Source organism: Drosophila erecta, unplaced genomic scaffold (genome assembly GCF_003286155.1).
Source record: "Drosophila erecta strain 14021-0224.00,06,07 unplaced genomic scaffold, DereRS2 tig00000126-arrow-pilon, whole genome shotgun sequence".
Classification (NCBI taxonomy): Eukaryota; Metazoa; Arthropoda; class Insecta; order Diptera; family Drosophilidae; genus Drosophila; species Drosophila erecta.
In genome coordinates, this window is record NW_020825209.1 from 6,459,161 (window position 1) to 6,477,255 (window position 18,095).

General features: G+C 46.8%; 2 protein-coding genes across 2 annotated transcripts; both read right to left on the bottom strand.

Annotated features, from left to right (window-relative positions):
* Nucleotides 1–1,888: 1,888 nt before the first annotated feature.
* On the bottom strand, nucleotides 1,889–2,526 carry LOC6550121 (cofilin/actin-depolymerizing factor homolog). The gene has a single exon (XM_001977666.3). The coding sequence runs from the start codon at nucleotides 2,378–2,380 to the stop codon at nucleotides 1,934–1,936; it is 447 nt and encodes a 148-aa protein (XP_001977702.1). The 5' UTR covers nucleotides 2,381–2,526; the 3' UTR covers nucleotides 1,889–1,933.
* Nucleotides 2,527–8,617: 6,091 nt separating this feature from the next.
* On the bottom strand, nucleotides 8,618–11,407 carry LOC6550122. The gene is made up of 2 exons (XM_001977667.3): nucleotides 9,149–11,407; nucleotides 8,618–9,094 (listed from the first exon to the last, which is right to left on the bottom strand). Exon 1 carries the CDS (start codon nucleotides 10,435–10,437, stop codon nucleotides 9,427–9,429), a length of 1,011 nt encoding a protein of 336 aa, XP_001977703.2. The 5' UTR covers nucleotides 10,438–11,407; the 3' UTR covers nucleotides 8,618–9,094; nucleotides 9,149–9,426.
* Nucleotides 11,408–18,095: the final 6,688 nt, after the last annotated feature.

Consider the following 18,095-nt stretch of genomic DNA (forward strand, 5'->3'; position numbering starts at 1 on the left):
ACAAACGCATTAGGAGTTAAATCGTCGTCGGGATGCGGCATCGCACATCCGGATAATTACGACGTCGCACACGCTCCTCAATGCACGCAGTTCCGGCGGGGCGAGTTCTGAGTGGACCACAATTGTGCGGTGTTCCAGGAACTCCATCGGATTAGCCGGGGTCAAGGTGGAAAAAGTGGACTTTTCTTTTTGGCGTTCCGCAGGTGGCAGGTGCAGAAGTGGCTATTAGTCGGTGAATTTAAGGGCAGCGAAACGAAATGGCGATGTAGTGGCATTTGCATGCAGGTCTCGGCCAAAAAGCTTCATTTCCCGCTTTGGCCCGGCCCAAAACACAAAGGTAAACTCATTTCCGCTCCGAGCGTGAGTGGTTCGCCGCGGATTCGTTGGCCCTATCTGAAAAGGGTTTTAGCCACTTTCGAAGCGGAGACACGAAGTCTGCCCTTTGCTGTCACTGCTTAATGGCTTCGCCTTCTGACGTTCGCATAAATTGGTAAAATTTTAATTTTCCACTAGATTTGCGTGGATCTGCGCGGCTTCTTGGCTGCCAGTTCCATTTTAGCCCTATTTTTCGCCATGATACCATTCTATTCCGCTGCCTTTGCTTCGCTTTGATTTTGCCACATTTGTTGTGGCAAAAAGGCGGCAGGAGGTGGCAAATTTATGACTGCATCTCCTTGAGGTTTCTCGCTTTTTTATCTATCTGTTTGCGTTTCATTTGGAAAAGTTTTGCTCCGTCTCGATTTTCCCTGTTTTCCCCCTCCACCTTTTCACTGCCAGCGACATCCTTGTTTTCATCCTTGTCAGTGTCCTTCCCTCTCGTCAGCCAAATGATATCAGCTCCTCCTTTGCGTTTCGTTTCCCAGGCATATGACAGATATTCGTAGCGTCACCAAAGACAGTTTGGGCACGCCGATAAAATTACCAGCCAAGTGCTGCCCATTCGTCCTTTTCCAGCCCCAAATGGGCAAGTCCTTGCTCCGGAAAAAGCTCTTTGTGTCCCAAATATCCTAGTTGAATTTACATAATTACGAACCATAAACTTGTTAAATGGCTCAGATAGATTCCTCAGCAGTCCATAAAGAAATGCTCAAGTCAAATTAAGTGATGAGCATGGCTCATCTTATTTCTATATCATAATACATATCGCGCTGGTTTTTATGATAGCTACGATATACATGGTAATAATAATTTGCCATATTAATGGGAGAGGAATCTAGTCGCTGGGCAGCACTGCAATGTGCCCAGGACATGGACCAAGGACGACGTCCTGCAGACAATGCAAAGGATGGTAGGAAGATGAAGATGAGATGGGAAGATGAGAACTCAAATAATGGGTTATTCGCTATGCCAATTGAAATCAGCGAATCAATACGCGAGGAGCAGCACATTTAATTCAGAGTCCTGTTTGAAGTGTAGCAATCGAGAACGACGACGTGCTGCTCGACAATTTGATTAATTCGCAGGCTTTGGCCAAATGATATGAAAAAGCCGCGGGCCGGAATGGGGGCGTGTTTTCAACTTGGCCGTGATTTATGAATGAGATAAAAAAGTCTGAATGCAAAAACTTTGCCCTGCCAACCAGCCTCGCAACCCAGGCGAAAGTATTTTTAGTCGGGCGGCCCCAGGATAATGAGCGATGAAGGAAGCTGGGGACAAAACAAATTATTGCTGATACCCGTGGCGCGCTTCGAGCCCCAAGCTTCAAGAGGCATCCATATGCCAAATGGGCTCATTAGATGCCAGGCGAAATCAAATTAAATCGGCGCCCCTGGCAACGAAAGAGGAGCACGCGTCAAGGATGGGGATGCGGATGCGGAAGCGTGGATGTTGGACACTGTACCACAAACCGAAAACCCGACACCACAGGCCATTTAAGTCGAGGGGCGGCTGAAAAGAGCGTTCTATATTTCGAGAAGGAGCAAGGGCAGCAGGACTACTCCCTGTCCAAGAAGCGCAGCTGCTCCTCGACAGCAAAGTGAGAAGCCTCCTCCGGTTCGGTGGCCTGTATGCACTTCTGGACGCCGGAAAACTCCCGCTTGAGCACCGCAAACGTGCTGGAGTACAGCATCTTGTCCTTGATCCTGGCCAGCGTGGGGCACCAGAGCATCAGGAATAGCTTCTCCTTCAAGCAGGTGGAGGAGGTGCCCTGGCACTGGTGCTGATACGCATAGTCATAGACGGCGAAGCGGCACTGGTTGGGTCCACCCCGTTGCAGGTCCGCCAGGAAGTCGCTGTAGTTCGCCTCCCTCACTCCAAGCAACTCCACCTTGATCTCCCGCTCGTCCTGGATGACGAACACCGCGTATCGATGCTGCTTCAGCTTCCGGATCTGCTCGAACACGTGCTTGCACTCGCGGCTCAGATCGATTCCAGATGCCATTGTTGGTGATTGGTGATTGGTGATTGGTGATGCAGTGCAGCAGGCAAGAGTTTGTCCACGGTTAGCTGGTCTCCAGTGGGGTCAATCACAGCAAGACTAGAAACTACGAAATTTTGACTTAGATATGCACGAAATCCGGCGGAAACTTTCCAAATGCTTTAAGCGGAGCCAACTGGGTGCTCAAATTTCGCACGGAGATAAAATTAATCGGAATGAAAAGATTTACACTTGAATATTATCACTATAATAACTTTTCAATATGTGTGAGTGATGCAGGTGAATATGTAAGTAGTTCATATTAATTATCATGAATATTATGAATATTAATATAATCCATTGGTGTGGATTTTCCACTGTGCAGCTCCACTGGGCCATGAATATTTATGGCCTCAGCACCTTCTGCTCCAGAACCCAAACTTTCTGCAACCCGATCAAATAGAGATAAATTTAGAACTGTTTGTAAGCACTTTTGTCCGTGCGAAGCGAAGGATGCGGCACATCCAGTGGATGCCACGCGTGTTTGTGCATGCAAATCTGCTAAATGCCGCTTGTGGCCCGAAACAATGTCCAGTTTGTGGATATGAGGTTGGCGTTACGGAAATCGGATCTCTATGTGGTTAAATTAATGCACCATTTTATTCCGAATGGTGCAGCGAGCGGATATACAAGTATGTGCATGTACGGACATGTGTGCGCAAGTTGTTACGACATGCTGACTGACAGGAACACAAAGGCGGCGTGCCGCAGGATGCAAGGATGCGAGGATGCGAGGATGCCAGTATGCCGGGATGCCGGGATGCCAGGATGCGAGGATGGCAGATTGAGGGACGCTGCAGCTGGCGGCTGGGCGGACCAACCCATCATTCAGTGCCCACGAAAATGAGTATTAATGGTTTAAGGGGCGCCCACAAGCTCAATGAATAAGGACATAAATGTCCATTAGTGCGGAAAATAACAAGAGGTTGCCATATTTATCCTAAGCTATTGTACTCTAAATTTAATATGCCATTCGGTGTACTTTCCTCGAACTTTATAGCGAGACAATGGCCTATTTTTCCCATCGATTGAGTTGGAAAATGTCACAGATCTCGAGTGCTGCGTTTGCCATGCACTTCATTTTCTAATTAATCTGCGGAAGGGCCGCGCGTATAAACATTGAGGTCCTTCAGTTGCCCGTGACTCGTGGTTTTCCGCCATCAAATGAGTATTCACCCCGAGTGGAAATGTATTTAACTTATCCACTTTAGCCCATAAAAAAGCCGGCAAACTTCCTCCGCTCGTCCCCTTGGCGTTGTCAACCGCTCGGCGCCACTTACAGACACTCGACAACTTCTGGGAATAGATACACCACACAGTTACTCCTCCAAGGACAAGGACTCGCAGGGATCTCCGTTCTATGCGTTTTAAATTCAATGCGCTCTCGGCCGGGCTCATGCATATTTAAGCGCTTTTGCCGTGTAATCAACATGTATGGCTTATACTTTTATGCCATTAAGAGCCTACCAGCTCCGGGAGCGGGCAAAACGGAGAGCAAAACACTTTCTCATCGACACAGAAAATCCCCTCGGGAAGGTTGTGTTGTAAATTAAATACAAAATGACGTAAAATACACTTGAGGCAGCCGCAAAGTATACGGGAAGAACAACAAGTTATGGGCATGGTGGCACACTTTCTATACGCCCACTTTCTACACCCACTTTCTCCCGGAGCTTCAAAAGCCGCCCGGCGGCCATTGTTCAGCGGAGATTTCGTTTTTATTACGCGTAAATGAAAGACATTTGTCGTTGAATGTCGACCAACTGGGCGGGCCAAATGATGGAGGTGCGTCCTCCGCGGGAGGAGACCACCCACCACCCAGCACCCAGCACCCACCACCCAGCATCCAGAGGAAAAGAGCATAGTATACCAAATAGTGCGACTTTGCCAGAGTTCTGAGAAGTAAATTATGTTAGGGCAATATTCAACGTCGCGCACTTTCGAAATTGCGTTAAGCACACATTTGGCTGGAACAAATGCAAGTCTCGAGGAAACTGAATCTTCAGTTGAACATCAGAGCAGGGAATCAATCAACTTCATAAGCCAAACAGGCCACTCACTTTTAATTGGGCTTTCAAGCTATTCTAGATGCAAATTAAAGATGAACTTGAGCTCCTAGATTAATATTAGCTAAAAAACATGATATACACGTGTAGTCGAGCTCCCGACTATCAGATACCCGCTACTCAGCTGGAAATTTCAACATTTTCTCGAATATCAGTAGAAACTGAGGAACAAATAATAAAATGAAATTAAACTTAGAAATCTTTTTAAAAATCTTTTTATTATGGAGTTTTTTTAATTTTTTTAAATTCTACAACATCAAAACAATGACAAAAAATTAAAAAAAAAAATCTAAATTTGAATGCAGATATTTAGAGATTCGAAATTGTTTTAAAAATAAGTATCTAAAATTTACAAGTTTTGCAGCTTGATTTAGCAAATCAGAATCCAGAAGTATGCAATAGTATAAATGCTTTTGGGCACCTGTCTACTCTTATTGCTCTGCCCAGATACATAAAAGCAATGATATTAGGTGCCATTAAAGAAGCATTTGGGCAACCTTCTTTGTTCCCTGTGTACCCTGTGCATAAGTTTCCTGCTCAGCTGTGCGATAAAAATCGCTTTACGGCTGGCAGGCGTCGCTTTTGCCTTCATGATGAGGCAACAGACATTGTTGACCAACATGCGAATGATTAACAAGCAATCGAAGCAATCACCAGGGAACTGAGGTCATGACGCCTTCGCCTTCGTCCTCGTTCTCGTCCTCGTCCTCGCCCCCGCCCCCGCCAGCCCATCACACCCATTCCGGATCGGATTCGGATTCAGATTCAGATTGCGATGGCGATTGCGATTCCCGCTGATGGATGGAGCATAGGGAAACTATTTTAATGGAAAGAACGTGTTCTGTCGTTTGGTGCGGAGGGCGGAGGGCGGAGGGGGGCCAGAAGGCAGGGAAATGAAAAGCACATTTTTGATTTAATTATTTCGCTGCCATTCATGCACGTGCGAATCACCCTCCATTTTCAGTGCCATTGATTTGAAAAGCTTTAGTATTTCATTTCTCTGTTGGCTATTTGTTATTTGATATTTGCTTAGTTATGCCAACAACGGTAACCCAAGGTTTCGATGGAGCGATGGAGCGTAGGATGGAAGATGGTTATGGTTGGCATATGCTTTTGTTCATAACAATATGCATCACGTATACATGGCGCTCCACTTTCAGACCCAATTAGTTACCAAAACCCCAACAAAGCGCTGCGGAAACATGCTGCCGCAACATGTTGCTACTTGGGGCGTTACCAACTGAGGAGTGTCTAATGACTAGGATGCCCGTAAATGGCGCTGCACGGCTAACTTGTGCCAGCTGCAGGGCGAGGGAGGGGCGCGAAGTTTGCATTGAAAGTTAAAGTCAACTGCCCAGCGTCACCAGTATCACAGTGTCCCAGTATCCAGTATCCAGCATCCAGTTTCCAACCAACTGGGCAGCAGCACTTAAGTGGAATGGCAGTAGGCTCCTGGTGTCCACCGACTCCGCTGCAGCACCCTGCAGTCCCAGATGGTCAGGGGTTGTGCACTTCCATAGTTACCTACTTGTCGACACTTCGCCACTCGCCCACTATCGCCCTTTGTCGTCCATTAAAGCCAGTTGGCGCAAGTTGAAAAACACGCCCGCAGCACTTTTACCTGCAGACTTGAAAGGAGGAGGAAGTCCTGCCGGTGTGCACACAAGAACAATGAAAGTCACGGATCGCTGAGGAATAGGCCAGGTCAAAGGGAGTGTTTTTGCTCGTTTAAATATTAGCACAGCAGCCACGCCGAGTGGAAAGCCGTTCTGTGACATCGAAGCGCATCTGCAGTGGCTTACGACTCATAAATTACCCACAAGTGTTGGGGCGTTTAAAGGCGAAACGTGAGTCTGAATCTCGGATGGCTTCCTTTCGCCTTCTCCAGCCATCAACGCATGGATTCTTGCCTGTCTTTTGGCCATTATTTTGTGCGACTGCCTTCGGTTTCCGCTTCCGCAATGCGTGAAATGCGAAATTGCCAAAGGTTGTCAGGCTGAAAATGATGCACGGGAAATGAGGAGCGGCAATTAGCGATTCACAATTGCCAGAGAGGAGGAGCTCCTCCTGCTTGCCGATAAATTGACGGATGATTGGGCCAAATGACACAGCCGATTGAAGCCCAGGAATGCTGCTGGATCAGGAATAAGGAACAAGGAAAGAGGAATAAGGAATGAGGCAAAAGGCAGCACATTTTGATAAGATTGAAGCGCAACAGTGCGTATGAGCAATTTTCAAACAGGACACGTGCCATTTTCGTCCCGAAAAGAGCTCATTTGCCACAGAAATGACAAGAGCTTGCAGCAACTATTTCGCCTTTGAGAAGTTTTCGAAGCAATCACAGTTGGTCCCACTCCCAAATTGATTCCCGATCCGATTGCGACTGCTTAAAACTGCATCTTTGACCAGCAATGCAAATTGCTATGCCCATCTGGGGCAGCCTTTAATTGGCATTCCTTCCGATCGATTGCCTCTTGGAGTCGCACGCCACCTGGCTCCGCCCGTCCCTGCTCCCAGGACTGGTTGCCTCGTCCAGTTATGCAACTCGACTGCGCCCTGGAAAGAGCAAATAGCGAAAAGTATGCACTGCGAAAAATGTGCCTCCAACCATCTGCAATCTTGTGCAACAAACAAGTGCCACGTGTTGCCAAGAAACACATATTTCCTGGGGCTAATAGGGCGCATGTTTTATTAACAAATTTTAGTAAAATTGGAAACCTTTGCACGTGCAACTATTTAAGGCATTCACCTTCACCGGGCTCGATCCACAAATTGTTGGCGAGAGTGCCGCCCCACTCCACATCCGTTTAAGTGAATTGCAGCGCGTTAACGCAGGCGGTGATTAATGCCAGCAAATGCTGCAGCGAATCAGCCAGGACTCCACAGATGGCTCTTGATTATCGAGTGGTGCTGCTCAAGTGGATGTCATGCAATAGTCGAGCTCCTGGGCGGCAGCCCATCCGTCCAGCTAATCAAAATGTAACCGCTGTGAAGCAATTAAAGTCGCAACCTGGCACAATGAGGCCATTTCCACTCTGCCATTTGCATTCATGAATATCATCCGAATATTTGGCTCCCGCTTATTTGGCACATCATCGCCCGTTTGCCGTCGGTTTTGGCCATTGCCAACCGCGATGCCAACTTTTTCTGCTATGCAAATGAATGACACGGCAATGACACGGCAAGTCTAGTGACTACGGCAGACCTGTGTGTACATATATCCCCGTACACAGTGGTTATCCTCACTCCGCACGCGCCATTCCCATGAAAATCATCCCGGCCTCTGTCATTTAACTGCGCCAGTAGCTCACTTCGGCAGCCATTAAAATGGCTGTATTCGAATGGCATATGCCCTCTAAAGACGCCCATGTTTGGCTGCTTTAAGCTCGCACTCAATTTGAGTTAAAATTTCAATTTAAGTTCGAATTCAAGTACGGACCATTGCCATTTTAAACGGTTAGAGTATGCGAATGAACGTTTATTAGCAGTACTTTGGTGAAGCAGGGAACAAACGGTGGAAGCCAAAAGGTACTTTTAAATAGAATTTCCCGCAGTCCATTAGTATTGGGTTGGTCTAGTGTCCTCGGGCGTGCCCAGGCCACTTGCCCAAGGAGGCGGAAATAAAGAAATGTAAAAATATTATTTTTTAATTAAGTCATAATAGCAATGTCGATGGCTAATCGGGGCCCAACGACTCCTCCCCCGGCGAATGCCGTGCTAATGGTAATGACCCGGGCGAAGGCCAAGGGGAGTAATCGTGTTTCCGGGACGGATGGATACGGGATACAGGATACGGGATACGGCGGAACGTGCCCACAGTTTTCGACAGCGCGCACTCAGTTTGCATATTTTCACATCATTTTGCATTTGCCAAAGGACGAACTGAAGGCGTTGGCACAAGGACATCCGGCGAATTGCAGGACCAAGTGGCTTCCGCCCTGGCAACTACATATTACACTAAGTGGGGCGTCATCTAAGCAGTAATTACTTGTATTGAAGCTGCCCGGCCTGAACGCCACACAATATCTCTGCGGTCCCTGCGGTCCGGTGTCCATTTTGCGGATATTCGCCACTCATTTAATCAATTAATTAATCAAAAGTTAGCGAGCAAAGGGCACTGAAACGATTGAAAAGATAAGGCGAGCACTTAAGGGGTTTATTGGAAGAAATTAAATTAAATTTTCACGCTAATGCGCACCGCATCTGGTGTGGGAATTTGGGATTAAGGATGGGAATGGGATTGGGTCCCTCTGCGGGATGGAAGTGTCTGTGGGGTTAAGCTGTGTGTGTAATTTCTGGAAGTAATTTCGTGATTTTCGCTGGCAGCGTAGAACTAATTTCGTTGGTGGTCTCTGGACTTGCGGCAAGAGTTCAGCCTACAGACTGTTCGTCCTCATAATCGTGAAGTTTCCATAAATCATTGCCGGACTCGCCGAGTTTGGGCCGTATCTTTCCGGCTCATTTGGCCAGACTCAATAATTAATCAAACATGAAAGGAGCCCTCGACACCAGTGGGGCTAAGTGGATGTCCTTCGGCTGGCGAAACAGGTTGCCGCGGTTTATCCACACATCTATTCAATGGAGCAGTAGGTCGACTGGTGGGCAAGTGTATCTGAAAAATATTCGCTATATTCGCTAGTCATTTATATTTTCTGTGCGTACTTACCATTCAAATTTTGATGGACAGCTTGCCAAGAAGGTGATTGATTTTGGCTTTCTTAACTCGCTGCTCTTTATCTTGGCTCCGGATAATTAATACTTTAGTTCATTTACCTTGACTATTGTTATGATGGGCGATTGAGGCATCTCTCGGCTGGTGGCATCGTACATTGTGCAAACAAATTGATAGTTTCTTTTCGAAAATGTCCTTTGGTCCCTGTTTTTCGTTCCCGTTTACTCAACACAATAAAAGCAATTTGGTAACATTGGTGCGCATTAAAGTGGTTAAAATATATCCGGAGTGGGCTCGTTGGGCTGCGAAGGACGCAATCGCGTTGGCAACCTCTGGCGGCGCTCATGCCCAGGACGCAGTGACCTCTGATCCTTGCGGGCATTCCAGTGCACGTTGTACAGCTCCTCGTCCTCCGACTGGTCGGCAGTGGCCAGCGCAGATTGTGCCATCCTGGAGGTCGTGGGCTGCTCGCCGTTCCGATCCATCAGGCTCATCTTGGTCTTGGACACGGAATCACCAGGACGTGCCTGCAGTGTGGGCAACGTCTCGGACAGAGTTCCCATTGAGCTGGACGACGGGCGGTGGCCCAATCCCCGATTCCAGTTGATGTTTTGCTTAAGATCTGGAATTTTCAGACGCGGTCTGTCGAACTCCGGCTTTATCTGAGCATCCATTCGCATCTTGACCATATCGACAATTCTGTCTCCCGAGTAATGGCGCGCACTGTTGGCATCAGTGGTCAGGGATTCCCTTTTGGTCAGGGATTCCCTCTTGGTCAGGGATTCCCTCTTGGTCAGGGATTCCAGATTAAAGTCCGACCAGAGTTGGGCGAACCTCTCGGAGTTCGGGACATTTTGTTGCTTGGCGCTGGGATCGGCTTCCTGATCATCCGGCTGCTCAGCTCCATCTTCCGCTTCCAGGAAGGCAAAGCGATCAATGAAGTACAGCTTCTCTGGCGGCTTTCCCTCGCCGCTGGTCATCTGATGCTCGATCATCTGGAGCTTGTACACATTGAGATGATACCGCATGTTGCGCATCCGGCAGCGCACAAATTCGGCACTCAGATGACTGCCCAGTTGGCTGGCAATCTTCTCCCAGGAACTGCGCTTCATGTCCGCATCCTTGTACGCCGGCAGCGAGGTCTTCCACAGGCACGGCTGCTCCCTGTAGAGATCCACCAGCCGCAAATTGAACTCCTTCTCCTGGCTGGAGGGCAGTGATGCAGCCGCATGCCGCATGGCCAATAAACGCTTCTGGCGCTCCAGGCGCCGTATCTCCATCATTTTCGAGCTGTTGCTGTGGCTATCTGTCTATATGTCTATCCGGATGAGGGAAGTGTATCTAAGGGCCTGCTCAGGTTGAATCCAACTTGAAATATTAGCTTTTAAAGTCTGTCAGCTGGCATCATGGATGCTGACGACTTGGATCCCAGGTATACATCAGATAAGCTGCCAGCAGAGGGCTTAGCCTGGCCAAGAATGCGTTCCCACTCGATGTCAGCACTCACATGCTTCAGTGCACCCACATAATTTGTGCTGCTGTGCAGGATGGGCGGCTCAAAGGCAGCAGAATGTTGCAACCGCATAGTTGCCCCGCCAGTTGGGCGGTGGGCGGTGGCTGCAGCAGAGGGAACGGAAGCAAATGCCTCCCTTGAACGTTGCCATAAAGGACACGGCTTGCACTCACAAGGGGATGGATATACTTGGATGGATAGACAACAAAGCTCAGAAGGAAGCTCGTAAGTGCTGCCAGTTTATCCTTTTTTTTAGCTCACCCTGCATCGCGCCGATGAGTTCGCAACACTCAAAACCCGTCAGTGACTCGTCTTTTGGTAAAACGAGAAAAAACATTTCCTTAAAGTCTCCGCATACCCGTGCTTAAATGCTGGGAGCAGCAGGGTCCTGAAATGGAATGCTGGGTTGCAAAATATCTTGTCAAAAATAGTTATATTTGTGCATCTCTGCGACACCCGACGAATGGGTGAGCCACTTTGGTGATATTAAATGGCAACTCAGGTCGTCCTGCTTCCAGTCCAGGGAGCATCCTGCAGGATGCGTGTCCAGTCCTCGACTGCGGATGCCCTTCGGGCAGGAGGAGGGATATTTAATTAATTTCGCCACCTAGACGGCAATGAATGGCGGGCTGTGTCTTTGAAATATCCACGGATTGGTGCCGGAGTGCCAGAGATACGTCTCGTTCGTCAAATGCAAATGTTACGCACTTTACGCCGAATTTGAATAAACAAAATGCGTGCCAATTAAACACAGTGGTGGGTGGTGGGTGGTGAGTGGTGGGTGGTGAGGTGAAACTCCGCATTTGGCAATTGTGCCGCCTAACGAACGTGAGTAATTAGGGCTGATTGGCGTTGGGAATCGCACGTTTGCATAATTTAACAATGAATATTGGACAAACCGTCGCAGTTTCGGGCTGGCAGAGGATGGGGAAGGGTGGGGGGAAAGGGGGTCCCATCAGGCGGGAAAAACACGCAGCATTTGATTTGATCGCTTTGAGAAGGACTCCACTAATTGCCCACAGCTGGAAGAAAGTTTGTAGCTCAGTGGTGCGGAAAAATACACGTGCAGAAACCGGGGCATGCTATTTACATAACTATATTAGAGAATGCAATACGAATAATATTCATGCAAAGAAAATCTTCTTATTTGCGCATGCCAAGCAAATTGCCCTCCTTCCTTAGCTGAAACTAAATTCACAGCGAACTATTGCTGTTTTGAAAAACTTTCACAGGCAAATTTCCAAGTGTATGTACTACTAAGTGCTTTAACATTTCTTGATGGCATCTCTGCAAAATTAAAGCGTGTTAAAGCCTTGCATAATCCGAGGACAAGGGGAAGTGCCCAGCATTCCTGCCGATGGATGACTTGATTCTGGGCGGCTTGGGGGTCGAACTATGGACAAGAGTGATTAGTGCAGCTTGTGGCCTTGACGGCGTCGAAAAAAGTTAGTCAAGAAGTCCGAGGAACTAATTTTCCATGTTATTAGAGAACTTACAAACCTGATTAGGTGGGGGAAACTGGGAGACTGGGAAACTGGGCAACTGGGAAACTGGGAGACTGGGAGTTGTGGTCGATTTTGCAACGCATGCCCAAGCCAAACTGATTAGTGAGTTACATCAGATTTCGTTTTTGCAATTAATTACGGTTGCCACATTCAATGCGACTTTTGTATTTTGCGGTTTGCACCCTTATAAGCGGCTTAAAAGAGACTTCCTTTGAAGAGTTTAATTGCCAAAAAACATTTAGATTAATCCTCTCGACAATTTCCGTTGGCCATTTGGATGAGAAGCAAATTTCCAAATTTATTAGACCAAAAAACCATCAGGCTGCAAAAAAGCGAACTGGGCCAAGGAAAAAAGGAAGCACATGCCATTTGTTTTGCAATTAAAATGGATGTAAGAGTGGAATATATTGACTTTAAAAGCTTTTATGCACAACATTTTTTCATATGTTAATAGACAAGCGCGCAGAGTGCATTTATTATTATTATTAAGAACTATGCGCTGGCATGTAATGCCAGTTTTTCATCTCCATTTAGTACTGCTTTATTCCAGCTTCCAAGCACACTTTGCACTCTTTTATTAACTTATATTTTGTGTGCTCTCGACTCTCGACTTTGCAGCTACAAGTTTGGCTAATAATTCGACCCTGCCGCCCCTTTCAACCGAACTGGCGCATAGACAAACGAAAATTTAATAAAGTCAGCCTCGAGCGTGTCCCCAGTCCGGTAATTGAGTTTTGATGGTCGAGTGTCAGACGCCCCGGCCGGCCACATCTGTTGCCAGCATGTAAATAAGGTCCTGCCCGCAAATAGCCACAGAGTGCCCACCAGCAGGATATTCGCTCGCCATGACCACCCGGCTGCCTAACGACCGCCGTTTGTTGCCATCGGTTCGCAATGTTCGAGTCATTGTGGGGCACCCTTTTGGCCACACGCGTGACCAGCCACGCTCTGCCCACGAAGTCCCAGGTCCTGCAACACTTATTGCGACTCCGACCGGGAAATTCCACTGGCCCTGCGACGCAGCAAGGGACCGTGCTCCTGCGCAGCACCCATGGGGCACCGCTTCTCCGGCTCCCGATCTCGACGGGGCGAGGGGCGCAACGCGAAGGCTACACTGCCACACCAACCTGGATGCCAATTGGAGGAATATGTGCAACGCTGCGTATGCGTAGTGCGAACGCCACTGACACTGACACTAGATCTTACAGATGCACTACACTGGTACTAGATAGTAATAGAAACGTTCAGAAACTGATCACTAGGTTTGTTGATAATATATCACAATATCAATATATCGATAATTTTCTGAAATGTTATATTTATATCGTGATATTTCTTTTGCCCAAATATCGATATTGCGATTTTTTTTGATATTTTTTTGATATTTTCACTTCGGTCACTCTGATTTCCAAAGCGTTACCGGGTAAAAGTAATCGTGTTAAAATTATAAGTTACCTCCTGTATCGAAAATATCAATATTAACACGCCCTGAATTGATTCGAATTGGTGAATGCGCTGCTTATTTCGCTCCGTGCTGCTGCACCATTCCATCCATGGGGACATGGAGGCTTGTGCCATGTTTGTGCACAGCAAATTGTGTTTAAACTGGATGCACTGCGGCACGTGGGACTTGGATGCCACTGCGAGCGCGGTTGGCCAGGAAACGAGCGATTCCTCAAATCCATTGTGCGGCCGACCATGAGCTCGTTTTCGTTCCGCTTTCATTGAAAGTCCTTGCGGCTGCAGGATAGTCAAAGTGAAGAGATCTGCAGGAGGCGTTAGGCATATGCGAATCGAATGCTCATCGGCTGCTACACTCGCAAAAATGCCATGCATTTTTCGTTGGCCTGCAGGAAATGTTGCAAGCACTAATACCACATAATACTGGTTTATGATTATGACTTGGAAACAACAATTTTAAAGAGCGCTCTTGCAAATAATATGGTTGCTTTGTCTTTCACATAAAATTGTAGACTCTCGAAAAGCGCAAGCTATTTTTTCCAGTGCGTGCAATGCACATATTTAAATGTTTGAGCTTGCCAATGAGTTTTTCCGTTCGTCATTCATTGCAATTCGGCAAAAGCATTTATCGCTCCAAATGTGAGTTGGTTGTAGTAAAAAGAATTCTATTTGCATAGCGACGATCAAAGGATGAGCTTTTACAATTATTTTGCCATAGCTGATGGGCTTAAAAATATTCATTTCCACCATGGATATTGGACATGGCCTCTTTTGAACTTCAATTTGTTCAACCTTAGTTCGGCGTGCACTGCACTTAAATTATACCCTCGAAAGCGCCCGATATGCGGGTATTTTCAATCTGACAGCGACAGGTGTGGACCTATTTTGGGTGCACAGATGGGGGTTTTCTGGGGATTCAAATTCAATTCCAGGCCAGGAAATCAAAAATACTCCCAGCTGACGCCTTAAATGAGATAACAAGTTTGTAATTTTGGCATAATTGCGGCCTCCGCAGGGAGAAACAACATGCTGGGCAGGATGGGCCTCCACATCCTCCATTCCCGTTCCCATTTCCATTCGCAACCGCCTTCCCATTCCATTTCTTGCTTGGGAAGCGGAACTGCTGTGTATTAATAATATTAAAATCAAAATCCCGTATTTTTGTCTGCCGCTGACTGCTGTTCTGCAAACAATTGCCAAAAAAAAGTTTGTTTTCCTTGCTTTCAGTTGGGGGGCCACTGGAATGGGAGGTCAGAGGTCATAGGTTCGAGCTTAGAGGCTAGAGGTCGGGGATCACGAACCGGAAGCACACGTGCTGAAAACAAGCCAATTAAAAGATTGGCAGCAACACGAAATTAAGCCTGGCAAACTGATAACCCAGCGCACAACTTGGTCACTGAAGTCCTTTCGCAGCAATTCGCCAAATTTTGCCAATTGGAATTTCATTCGTGGCCAAGAGCATACAATAAACGGTTTTATATTCCATTTGAAGTTGATTGTGATTTTGATGTGGATTGTGCAGCTGCGATTTTGATTCTAGCTTAGTTTAAACGGAAACAAGTTGTCTGTGTTCTGTGGTTTGGCATTTCAACACTTATGGCATTCACACATGTTTAGCAAATAGCGACGACCACTTCATTTAATACTTGTTTATTTTTGATAAGTGTTTTGATATTTTTTCATGGTTTTATGCGTTTTGTTTGGCTTAGTTTTAGCTTACCACCAGCTGAGTATCTGATAGTCGACTACATGGCGTTCACTTTTGTTTTCATATTTTTTACTCCAGTTACATTTTCAGTGCCATATATGGGTTTTAAGCCCTTTCTCTAACTATCTTTAATAGCTCTTTTTCAGCACAAACGTATACCGAGTGGGAAACCTTTAAATGAAACCAATAGGTTAATTTCGAAAAACTTGCTTTCCATGCCACTGCGTTCCATTAAAAACTTGAATGAAACTGTCTCCGCCGACAGCTAGACAAACATGGCAATAAACATTCCTTGACCCTGATTTCAGCCACCTCTCTTGACGGTTTTGTACATCTGCAGCCTTCTCTGTTCTCAGTGGGGTTTCATATTATTGTTCTTTTTTTTTTTTGATTTCTTGTTGGCTTTACCGCTTCGGTGGCAAAGGACATTTCCAGCCGTGGGCAGTCGCTTGAAATATTTATTATATTGTAAATATAATAAATAGAAGGGCCTTTGTGCGCATTCTTGGCTAAATCAAAATCGACATCCCCAAGGGCGCATATATGTACTCGCATTTCATACATACATATATAGCAGAGTAAATATATTTCACATGTGGAAACTGATAGGCAATGTGCGGATTTGCAGGAGATTCTCGAATGGAACTGCACTTGGTGTGCGCACATGTCCTTATTGCCTCCTTGGGGTCGACTGCACTTATTGCCCACCGATTAAGGACTGTTGTAATTAAGGGAACCGCACAATTAAATTGCATTCCATTCTGCAGCATGGCCCGCAATCCATTTATGTCGACTTGTGTTCCGAACTCATTAAAAATTCAATAAATTTGTAAAAAAAAAGCAAAAAAGCTGGTTTATTTCCAGAAGAATGCAGCTTTTTGTTGTTTGCCTTTGCTGGCCGCCGGCTGTTTCAGCATTCAGTTTTCGACCATTTGCTCGCAATAAATGAAAATAAATTGTATGCCGCCAACGAGTCGTTTAAGTCCTGCCACACACGCACACACACACGCGCGCATTTAAGTCCTGCGAAGTGAAAATGGAACGGAAATGGACCCCTGAAAAGCTGATGAAAACCGAGGTGGCAAGCGGGCTGCCAGTGAAAAATATCGACACGATTTCATTCCGCAGACAATGTTAACGATGATGTTGCTGTCGAGTGATGTTGAACTTGATGTTGATACCAATTTTGATGCCCATGTTGGATTTGATGTTGTGCCACCAGCAGCCAAGTCAGAGCCAAGCCCACGAAGGTCCTCTGATGTTGATGTTGATTTATCGCCCTGCCCCCGGGCACACAAAGCATCCGCTCGGCTGTGTCAAATGCCCAAAGCGGCCGAATCGACGCTTTTCCTGGTCAACGTCCCAGGAAGCCGCACATTGGTCTGGGCACCCAAAAGCAGCGATGTGCTCGTAAATAGGCGCGTGTAAAACCCAATCCTAAAGTGCCAAGTTAACACAAATCCTGGGCCACAAACACCAAGCTCGCCCTAAAAATGCGCGAATGGGTATCCAAGTACAGCCGGCATTGTCTCGCAATTTATCAAATTGTATCCTGGGCCAAGTGTGCCGACTTGGTTTCGGCCATTTCCGTTTCCGCATCGCTGCTTTTCACTCTTTGGCTGTGAAATATTTTCGGCCAGGCCCATAAAACTGCTGTAAAACAAAACGGCAACGCGAAAACTGTGTGTGTGGGTGTTTTCCGCTTTCCGGAAGAAACCATCATCCAAATGCCTGCCACGTGACGCACGAATGACAAACGATAAATGATAAACTTTACCAATTGAAGGCATGTCTTCAAGGATTGAGTCTTAATCTGTAGATGTACTCCTCCAGCTGCTGACTTTGGCTGGGAATCGCCCGGGATTTAATACCAGCTCACATCCGAAAGGTATACTCGCCAACTCGAGCTACACATCAATGGATTACCCTGATTACCAGGACACTTGTGGAAATGCCAGCAATCTGAGCCTCCAGGCTGAAAACAAAGGCAGGTGGATCGAGCTCCAACTGTATATGCCAGTGTATGTGCATTTGGACATATACTCGAATTAAAACGATGTCCATGGTGAACGCCCACTGTATCAGCAACCCAATCTTGGTAAAAATTTGTCGCACTGGAATTTCATTTATTCTGTTGACTCTGACTTTGTTGTGGTTGGCCAACGTGGCCAGACAGCTCCCCAAAAAGCAGAACTACACGTACAAACTGGTTTGGAGGAGCCGGAGGCCAAACTATTCGGAATCGGCAGCATTTGGAGTGCTGGAGTGCCGGAGTCCCAGTCAGGCCGGAAGCATCGAGTGAGAGCCAAAAACTTTGTATAAATCGTATTTGCGCCGAGAACTTTTGAGAGCTTGATCCAATTTTGGGCTTTATTAAATTGTTGACTTAAAATATTCATGCCGAAAACCTGGTTGGGCTCAAAAAAAACCAAAACAGCAAAAAATTGATGCTCGGCTAACTTTTTGCATTTGTTTTTTGTGGCGCAAGAGTGACAAAAAGGAAAATAAAAGCATGCCTTGTCCTTCGTCTGGGATTGTAAATTAAAAACCAATCCCCGGCGTGGCCGCTCAAGTGGAAAGCCCCGTCATTATCATGTGGACAGATGGTGGTGTGGGGGGGATTCAAGTGCACAATCAACAAATGCGAATCAAACTGCATGGACGTCGATGCCCCGAGGAGCAGCCAGTGGCCACTTGGTCATCAGGCCAGACAATCCGCGGCAACAATCGGTGCTCATCAGTGGCGGCCGTTTC

Coding starts and splice junctions, on each gene's coding strand:
- LOC6550121 (XM_001977666.3), bottom strand. CDS start 2,380: ATGGCATCTGGAATCGATCTGAGCCGCGAGTGCAAGCACGTGTTCGAG.
- LOC6550122 (XM_001977667.3), bottom strand. CDS start 10,437: ATGATGGAGATACGGCGCCTGGAGCGCCAGAAGCGTTTATTGGCCATG.